At 36.3% G+C, this 9491-nt stretch overlaps 4 protein-coding genes across 4 annotated transcripts in view; 1 reads left to right on the top strand and 3 right to left on the bottom strand.

Moving 5' to 3' along the window:
* Positions 1-2100, bottom strand: part of LOC104792833 (isoamylase 1, chloroplastic-like) — a 4484-nt gene extending 2384 nt beyond the window's left edge. The window contains exons 1-5 of the mRNA XM_010519069.2: positions 1523-2100; positions 1245-1427; positions 1065-1157; positions 814-966; positions 645-736 (exon numbers count right to left, since the gene is read on the bottom strand). Of these exons, the coding sequence (XP_010517371.1) occupies positions 645-736; positions 814-966; positions 1065-1157; positions 1245-1427; positions 1523-1861 (860 nt within the window). The 5' untranslated portion in view covers positions 1862-2100. The remainder of the gene's footprint in view (positions 1-644; positions 737-813; positions 967-1064; positions 1158-1244; positions 1428-1522) is intronic.
* Positions 3690-5593, top strand: LOC104792831 (uncharacterized protein At2g39920-like). The gene is made up of 5 exons (XM_010519067.2): positions 3690-4180; positions 4337-4407; positions 4504-4924; positions 5008-5211; positions 5305-5593. Exons 2-5 carry the CDS (start codon positions 4344-4346, stop codon positions 5468-5470), a joined length of 855 nt encoding a protein of 284 aa, XP_010517369.1. The 5' UTR covers positions 3690-4180; positions 4337-4343; the 3' UTR covers positions 5471-5593.
* On the bottom strand, positions 5580-7996 carry LOC104792832 (uncharacterized protein At2g39910-like). The gene is made up of 8 exons (XM_010519068.2): positions 7881-7996; positions 7301-7796; positions 7127-7213; positions 6779-6969; positions 6350-6545; positions 6183-6247; positions 5959-6060; positions 5580-5866 (listed from the first exon to the last, which is right to left on the bottom strand). Exons 1-8 carry the CDS (start codon positions 7919-7921, stop codon positions 5770-5772), a joined length of 1275 nt encoding a protein of 424 aa, XP_010517370.1. The 5' UTR covers positions 7922-7996; the 3' UTR covers positions 5580-5769.
* The window catches only part of LOC104792830 (LIM domain-containing protein WLIM2a), a gene marked incomplete in the record, with an annotated part of 2017 nt that continues 648 nt past the window's right edge, over positions 8123-9491 (bottom strand). The window contains 4 exon segments of the mRNA XM_019247004.1: positions 8123-8511; positions 8664-8753; positions 8843-8880; positions 8969-9068. Of these exon segments, the coding sequence (XP_019102549.1) occupies positions 8269-8511; positions 8664-8753; positions 8843-8880; positions 8969-9068 (471 nt within the window).

Raw genomic sequence — 9491 nt, 5'->3', positions numbered from 1 at the left:
GCAAGCATATAATAGACACTGTTATCAACTCCTCTAAATGAGAAAATGGGTCCTTTCTCATTGCCTTCAGCTGTGTGGTTCAAAACGACATCCATAATTACCTGCTTAAAATCTATCAAGAATTGCATCCATAAACCTAGCAACAAATATTTAGCTTCTTGGAAACTAGTTGTCACCTCAATTCCTCGTTTATGTGCCTCTTTAACAAGAATTTTGAACTCATTTATGGCTCTTCCAGCAAAGTTGCGCGAGCTTGGCGATGAATATCTAATCATGGGCGAGAAGAATCCAATAGTAGAGTAACCCCAAAAATTTACCCTGAACAAGCAAGTCAACCTGATTAGACATGCTATATGTATTATTTCACTGAATTACTGTGTCAGAGTTAAAGATGGTATGGTTGAGAGCTTGCTCAATCTATCTATTCCATATATGTGATAGTATCTTTTAATTATTTCACCCCTATTAATTGGAAGTTTCCTGAGACAACAACAATCCTAGTTGAAGAATTATTGAGATTACTTAATACATGCTATCACCCACATATGTTAACTTTGAGTGTTTCTAGTATTTGCTCATCTTAAACAGAGCAAAATCCAGGCGGAGGTAGTGTCGTTAAACAAAGGCATGGTCAAATAGCATACCTATGGTCTCCCAATATCGTATTGTAGCTGTAATACTCTAGCTCATTAAACTCGTGACATGGCATTAATTCTATGCAATTTATTCCAAGCTCCTGTCAATATGTAAACAGTTAAAAGTTGACAATATGCAATTTAACCCAAGCTCCAGAATGTGTTTGAGAGTCAGTACCTTCAAATGGTCAAGCTTCTCTGCAACACCCTGGTATGTGCCAGGAAATTCAATATTGCTAGATTCATGCCTTGTGAAACCTCGCACATGCATTTCATATATAACAAGATCCTTCTGTGGTAGCTTCAGATGCATATCCCCTTCCCAATCAAACTGAAGAGCAGCAAAGTCAACAAAATCATTTATCAAAAAGAGTATCTTCTATAATCCAAAAGTAGTTATTAGAACAGCATAACAAATAATCATGGTACCTCTTCATCAAGAGTTGGCACCATACACGCCATTTGAGGCCAGCAATTTTCATCAGGTCCCAAAACTCCAAACTCATCTCTGCTTATAATTGCCTACCAAACCAAAGGCAAAATGTTATTAGCCAAGCCAAGGATATTATCTAAAGGTCTGATTTAGAAACTTCAATTTTTCAATTTTACCTTAGCGTAAGGATCCAATAAAATGTTGGAAGAGTCATAATAGTGACCATCTTCAGGAGAGAACTTGCCATCAAATCTGTAACCATAAAACATATCTTTGAAACTCCCTTTCAAGAACACATGCCATACATGGCCAGTTCTATTTCTTGATGGATCGAGCTGTATCTCCTCCGTCACTTTGTTCTGCAACGTGAGATCAAAAACCCAAATTCAAACAAAGGGTTTTCACAAAAATGTCAGTTAAACCCAAAAAAAAACACTCGCTTTGAATGAGAAACCTGACGGAGATCGGAGAGAGAAATCAAGCAGACGGTGGCGGAAACGGAGTTTGCAGAGTAAACAGAGAAATTAACGCCGCCGTCGGCTCTGACGGTGGCGCCGAATGGTGAAGGAAGTCCATCGGAAACTAAGAATCTCTCTGATTTAAGAGGCTTCTCCACTACGGCGACGTTTTCTGCTTCGCTGCTTCTTCTGTCCTTTGCGGAAATCGAAATTGGCCGGAAGATGCGCTTGAAATTGGGAGTGGAAGTTTTAGGAAAATCGTTGTTGGAGAAGAGAGTGTTGAGCTTTGTGCAGTGGAGGAAACTGGAGCTGCATGTGATCGCATTCGCACCCATGGAAGCTCTCAAAGGAGAGTGGTGATGAAAGAGAGACGACGAAGTGTTTGACACTCATAGAGTGATGATCTTTTTTTTTTTTTTTACAAAGAAATTTCCAAAATTCGTTTATATTATTATTTTATGTTTTAAGAAAAGGACACTAACTTCAGGAAAAGACGAAGAGGAATTCACATCTTTCTCGCTCATCTTCATTCCTCGCACCCAAAATGCTAAAACAGATAATCTAGTACGACGAGTTAGCTCCAAGTCGCTTCTTATCTAAACGATTGGCTTTAAGCCAATCTTATGCTGTTGAAAAAAAAAAACACTAACTTGTTACAAATGGGCTAAGAAATGGGCTTATAGATGGGCCTCCATGCATATACATAATAACAGGTGTAAGTAGGATGTTGTGTTAAACTTCTTTATACATATCCCATTGTAGTCGCAATTTTAACAAAACAAATTTTATGGTCATACGTTTCCTCCTAATGGTAAGATATTTTTGAAGCTACGATATACCCAAGTTCCTTGAATCCAAAATTGGGACCATTATATTATTAGTATACATGGGGAAATATATAAAATTAATTACAAATATAAATCTTTTAAGAATCTTGAATTTGAATAGTGACCCATACATGCCGGGACCCTTTCTTAGATTCTTCAATACCTACAAACAAAAAATCAAAGTGAATGATAATTAAATTTGGTAACGTAATATTTTGAAACTGTTGTCGTATACGTCACCGAATACGTACAAATTGATACTTGAGATACATATCTTCCAAAAGACAGAACTAAAGAAAATGACCAGAATTGCTCTTCCACCATTGCTTGTACTTACAAGATTAACCAAAACTCCAAAGCTATTGGTTTGTGGTTTGTACGGAGGACACAACACAACTATAACCAAAGTTTTGTGTTACCGTTTGGAAATCTTTATAGGCTATTAAGAAAATTCTCTTTTAAGTTGTTTTCTAAGTTGTTAATTACGATAAGCTGACATCAAACTATATATTGATGTATCTTTTTTAGTTAATATACAACTATGGTTTCTGAAAATTGGAATATGGATTGGACATAAAGCATAGAAATAAAACATTTATTACATTTCCTTTTCCATGTCTCGTCGAAATTTTTGGGAAAATATAAAAGAAGTCAAATTAAACTGTACAAAGAAAAGAGACGACGAGCTTTTCGGTTTAAGGAGTGGCCATATTACATCCGACGACGCGGGGACCCGTTTACAATTAATTTGGTTTCTTCATGTTCAAAACATTTTTTTTTTTACTAAAGATAATTATTCATTTGTTAACACATATGGTTAAAAATTGTTGTCGTATATGCATAAGAGTCAAATACGTACATATGGTTCAATATATTAGTTAGAGTATACGTACGACAACAATTTCCAACCCTATGTTAGCATATCATTTATCCTTAGGGTTTTAATTTTTCGATTATCAGTTCGCATGGGTTATAAATGATTGGTGAAGGCATATATGATCGAGTATTAGCAAATCATGTTACTCTTTACGCATCAAATTATTGGTCGAAGCTGTAGACTAATAATTTTCATAAAAGATATAATATATATTCGTACTAGTTACTGAAAATCTAATAATTCGCATCAATAATGTTTGACACTGGGGTCATCTCATTTATCCTTTTTTCCTAACGAAAAGTCTGATTTCAAAAACGAACCGTTTCTCATTATGATGAATATTCTGAATAGTAAAATCTAATAAAATAGTGGATCATGTTTTGAAAACGTTAAAAATGATATATATCATTAGCATTCGTCACATTATATATCGTAAAAAGTTGAAGTAGATCCGGAATCATTGGACCAGTTTCTATTATTAAATCAAAGGTTCGTATATCTGTTGTTCACTTATTGGATACACCTAAAAGCATATGTAATATTAAATATTTGGTATAATCAAGTAAAGGAAATGATCTGTCATCAGCTAATTCAGTTATTCCATTTCTAATTAAGCCTAATCGTATTTAATATGTTGTAGCCGCGATGGGTACATTTTCCGATAATATTTGAAGATAAGTTTGGTCTGATTCCTTTTTTTTTTTTGGTGTCTCCGCCAAATTTGGAAAAAGAAAACGAGAGAAGAATGTTTTGTTTATTTGATCGAGAAAAGAAGATAAGCTGAACTGATCAGAGCATTATCAAGTTGGGATCTGATGACAAAGTCACGTGTATGTTCTCTGTTTTCTTGTGACCATGCCACAGATTTTTTTTCTTTCTTCTCTTCCAGATCTTGATCGCATAAAGATTCGTTTTGGCTTTTGAAGCTTTTGAAGCTTCTACAAACAAAGGTACAAACTAAACTTTCTCTTGAAAAATATCTACAGTATTTTTGAAAAAAAAACAAACGAACCAAAGTTTTTTTCCGTGTTTCCATTTTATCTTCTAAAACTATCAATGATGGGTTTATGATGATCATCATCATCATCATAATGTTAATTATATAGGTAAAAAATGTCGGCTTATGGTCATCAGATGGAGAGGGAATTCTCAGGTCTATCCAGCCGAGGTGGTTCCGGTAATATATACTTATTTATAATCTTCTAAGTTCTAACATCTGAGTTTGGTCTGATTCTTGACTTATTACAATGATTCTTGTCTACCTTTTTTTCAGAATTGGGGAGTCGATATACGATAGAATCTGGATGTTACATGACATCTTTAGCAGCTTCCATCTTCATAGCTTCTCTTGTAACATTCGGAGTTTTGATGATAACACTTGTTATAGCTTTAGCAACAATGTTACAGAGCTGTGGAAACCGAGATATTAGAATGGTCGAGGCTCAAAGACTTGAAGAAAGTTTCAGTTACTGCAAAATCTTGTCTTTACACTCTCAGCTCAATAGCTTGCAACAAGAAGACAACATTGAATTACCATTGTTATGCAAAGATGTTGCTTTACGCAGAATCAAACAAGGAATCTACTTGAGAGAGTTGAACTTCACTATCCAGATGGCTCTCACTTATTTCCAAACCATCAAACCTATGAACGATAGCCGCAATGTTGTTGTGTTCGATATCGATGATACCAATCTGTAAGTGTTTTTGGTTTTTCGTTTGCATTATTCTGCAATTTTTTCACATTGTTAACCTTTTTGTTTTTCTTCTCTCTATGAAGATTAGAACAAGATGGTTATCATATGAAGTATATCGAAGAAGCAAAGCATCAGAGAAGCAAACTGACACTGGAACTATATTCTAAGCTAATATCACAAGGCTATACAATGGTTCTATTATCAAGAAGACCTGAAAGAGAGAGGAACGCCACAGTCGAACAGTTAAAATCTAGAGGATACAGCAATTGGTCACATTTGATCATGAGGTTTGCAATAAACTTGAACTACTACTTTCATTCATATCAAACTAGCAAAATAAAAGCAGAGGGTGTTAAAGAAGTTATATTTGCTTTTTGCAGGGAAGATAAAAGACAAAAGGAAGAGTTGGAAAGAGGTCACCGTGTAATTGGAGTAATTGGTAATCATATGGATGTGCTAAGAGCCCAGTGGAATTGGCAAAGCAAGCGTCTGTTCGAACTTCCAAGCCTTACCTATGATGATGTTCTAGCTTACAGTGAAAGATGAGATCATGCAGTTTGATGTGTATAAATTTTCAAGAGTGTTATGTAATTTTTTTGTTATACGGTTTCAAATATAACGTAGAGACGTATTGTAATTTTTCAATTGTCTCATGTATACTTCTAGCTTCTTCTACAATTTCGCTTCAAAGAACCAAATTCATACAATAAGTCAAACATAAATTAGCCAGTAATTACAGTGCATCACTCGGCCTAGACAACTAATTATCAGAGAATTAGAAGAAAAAAGAATGGCTGATTTTGTCATGAACCGTATGCTTATAAGTCAAACAGAGGCTCTTGATATCAACTAGAACTAGCCAATATATATTCACTAACAGTGCTCAGATTTGGATCCTCCTGGTACTGACTCCAAGCTGACTCAAATTGTAAGCTTTTGCACCTGTGAGAGAGGAAGAGAGAGGGAGCTATAAAACAGAAAACATATATGTGAACAATCTTTGGTAGTGCATTTGATAAGCTATAGAAACATACTGGCGGAGTAGCATCAAGATAAGGAGGATAAGAGTTCTAATCTCATCACGATCCTTACGAGTTGATGACTCTTTGTACAAGGAAACTAGCTCCTCCACCAATCTGAAGATCCAAAATTATGAGATGATTGATGTTAAAGCGTGGATAAGAGAGAAAGATTTTATCTAAAAGCACTATAACAGCGTGGTAAGATGATACGCTCTTTAGGATTTAGAGGCTTAAACCTTGTGATGAAAGGTGAGTTTCTAATCCACGTCAACCTCACAACCGTCTCCAGTCTCTCAAGAACCTATACAGTATTTTGCAGGTAATGAAACTTTCATGTTTATCTTAAAGAATGTCAGAACGAGCAGGGTAATCTAACATATCTACAAGATGAAGAAGTCCATACCAACAAAACAGTTTCAGCGTCGTCTGAATGCATCCACTGAAAGAAAAGAGGGAAGATACGTCGAAAATGAGCAAGTAAGAAAAGCCCTAGAGCGTTCAAGAGTGGCTCAATGAATCTTAGCCAAGCGATACGTCGCTCCTTATTTCTTGGTTGGCGTTCCAAATGGCCAAGCATCTCATTCATAATCTTCTCGTACCTAAGAAAGAAAATTTCAACATTAGCAAAACAAGAATCGAGAAAGAAACGTGATCTTCTTAAAAGATCTAAATTGAGTGCAATTCAAATTTTTTGAGAATGACAAAGTCATCAAGTGGATGAAGAGGGTATAGTCAGGATCAGATGAATGATCTTCAAAGCAACTTTTTTTTCTGCTTAAGTCTTCAACTTCTGAACAAAAGCTATTAACAAGATAGAGAAAGTTTATTTTACCAGGGGCTACGGGGATTATTTGGGTGGATTTTAGTCACAAGAAGCACAGATAACTCCACCACATGTATCCAAATCACATCATCAGAAGCTATATTCTGGCAACACGCATCAAGAACCACATCTCCATACAAACCGAGGTCACCTGAAGTCACATTTTTAGCAAGATGAACTAAGCATATCATACCTTGCCCCTGTCATTAACCAATGCGAAAGATCATCAATCTCACTATGCTTTTAGCTAATCCCAACATGGAGGAGGCTTAACCAGCAAAACTTAAAGGATTTCGCATCCTGTTTACAACTAAACCAAACAAAACCCATCAATCTCTACATCTCAAAAATACTTACTTTGACTTCAGGAGACCAATGATCAAGTGCTGTCAAAGCACAAGGAACCACCAAGTTGCAAAATTTCACCAGATTTGGTTTCTCAACCTAACAAAACACCTCCAAAATTATAAAGTTGGTTTTGTTCACAACAAAACAGAACAGAACAATTATAAATTTTTAATAAATTCAGACCTGAGTCACAAACCTCCTGAGCTGGTGAGCCGCAATGATCGCATAACCAACAGGTGTTCTCGCCATTGCAGCTACAACATCCTCTGCATCACTGCTCTTACCAAGTGAACTCTTTTCGATTCCATCTTTCAGCTCCGGCAAAACAATCGGCAACAATTCAATCTCCCCACAATCAACTACCAATTCCTCGAGCTCCTCAGCATTACTAGGAAAATCACTTAAACAATCTCTCGAAATCTCGCGAAATGTAGACTCCCCAATGGCAGAGAGGTTATCTGGAATCCATGAGAGTAGTTCGTGAGTGGAGGAACGTGAAGAAGAGAGAAGTGCACAAACAAGCGCGAGATTCTTGATCGACTCTTCTTCACTGACTTGGTTAGGAGACGAAGTGTTTGGTAACAACAAGGAAAAGAGTATATCTTTGGTGGATACTTTGCTGCTCTCTTGCGGTGTGTACTGTGTGCGTTTGAGAATCTCTAATATTTGTTCAGATAATCTGAATCCTCAAAAAACAAATCAAAATTAGGGTTCTTCAAGAAAGCTGTAAAGGGATAAATAGAGAGATAACTAAGTCACTCACCGGAGAAGACGACGGCCATGGAGGTCAGAGGTTGTGTTCATTTTTTTCGAAAGCTCACAATTGCAAAGTTCGTATCTTTAGCTTTTTTAGGTTTCAGTTTCATACACAATTAAATCTGAGATTACTCTGTTTTACTGGAATTTTTAAAAATTTAATGAAGAACCGAACCGAACATACTAAAGATATGTCCGGTCTAATATTCCGGTTTGTTCCACCGGTTATTAAAAAAATAGATATAGAAGAATCACAACAAGGAAAAAAACCTCAAGAGAGACCTCGGAGAATGTTATGCCTGGTTCATGAAGAAGTGAATACAGGTAATAAGAAAACACATTACAGATACAAAATACAAATAAACTGAATCTGTTTAACATAAAATTTGGGAATTTCAAGATTCGGGAACGGCTGCTACAGCTGCAGCAGCTGCGGTAGCAGCAGCAGCAGTAGCACGTTTGATGGAAGCAGATTTGATAAGGTGATTGTAACTTCCTTTCTCCTTGAAAAGCTGAGCGAAATGGTGCTTGCAGTACAAAATTCCTTCGAGTGCTGCGTAGTTTGATGGAGAAATCGGACAGCCTCCATGAGAACACTTGAAGCAAGATTTATGGTAACACTGACTCTCCACAGTTACCTACAGAAAACATAACAAAATTAATATAAGAAGATGATCCAGGTGATACTCGTATTGCATATGATCCAACGACACGTTTTGAGATCACAGAAAGAGTATAGAGTTGAAAGCAATGGGAAAGGAATATACAAGACTAAAAAATGTAAACTAACCTTTTCGATAGGATACACGGTTTTACTGCAAGTAGCGCATTTGTCTTGAGTTCCAGAGAACAATCCAGCAACTCTACTAGGTGTTCTTGTCTGAGACCAACCAAGAAGAGAATAGAGTCAAGTATCTTAACCCATATAACTGAATAAGAACATGGACGCGTTACTAAAGAGACATGTACCAGCTCAGGGGTTGGCTTATCAGACAATGGCTTTGCAGCTGCGAGAGGAAAGAAAGTTTGAAGATAAGAGTAAAGTGAGACACCACAAGTAAAATTGATCAAACAATGAAGAAAAGAGTGACATACGTGACTGAAAGTTCTTGCTGAAACTACCAGACTCCTTGAAGAGCTGCTCAAAATGAGGCCTACAGTACACCACTCCTTCCATTGATGAATAGTTGCTCAGCTGTTCAAAAACCATCAACACGTTTTTAACTTTGATCACTTAAAAAAGAAGACCAAATCAGATAAAGTATCTCTCTAGATAAAACTCTTTCATGAAACCCTCAAAACGTTCACAATGCTAAAAACTCTTCTTGATCATTCAAGCTCCACTGGTGATGGTGAATACTCAGAAAACCCCATAACTGTCTCTCTAGAGAATATCCTCATGAATCCATTAAACTTTCACACAAAGAGTAACTAATCCAGGATCTGCTAATGTGAAACTAGGCCATTCAAGCTCTATTGGTAAAAATTGAACCATGAATTTCAGTAAAAACGAGAACATCAATATAGACAACCACTTGAACCTTGATCAAACACTCGTTCATGGAGAGATGAAGGGAAAAGCAAAAGAGAAAAAAAAAAAAAAAAAAAAAAAAAAGGA

Source organism: Camelina sativa, chromosome 6 (genome assembly GCF_000633955.1).
Source record: "Camelina sativa cultivar DH55 chromosome 6, Cs, whole genome shotgun sequence".
Taxonomy (NCBI): Eukaryota; Viridiplantae; Streptophyta; class Magnoliopsida; order Brassicales; family Brassicaceae; genus Camelina; species Camelina sativa.
This window is presented reverse-complemented; position numbering and strand designations above follow the sequence as displayed.

Coding starts and splice junctions, on each gene's coding strand:
- LOC104792831 (XM_010519067.2), top strand. CDS start 4,344: ATGTCGGCTTATGGTCATCAGATGGAGAGGGAATTCTCAGGTCTATCC. Junction 4,925..5,007: donor GATATCGATGATACCAATCT/GTAAGTGTTTTT, acceptor CTCTCTATGAAG/ATTAGAACAAGATGGTTATC. Junction 5,212..5,304: donor TGGTCACATTTGATCATGAG/GTTTGCAATAAA, acceptor TGCTTTTTGCAG/GGAAGATAAAAGACAAAAGG.
- LOC104792832 (XM_010519068.2), bottom strand. CDS start 7,921: ATGAACACAACCTCTGACCTCCATGGCCGTCGTCTTCTCCG. Junction 6,248..6,349: donor ACGCTGAAACTGTTTTGTTG/GTATGGACTTCT, acceptor AATACTGTATAG/GTTCTTGAGAGACTGGAGAC. Junction 6,061..6,182: donor AACTCACCTTTCATCACAAG/GTTTAAGCCTCT, acceptor TTGGATCTTCAG/ATTGGTGGAGGAGCTAGTTT.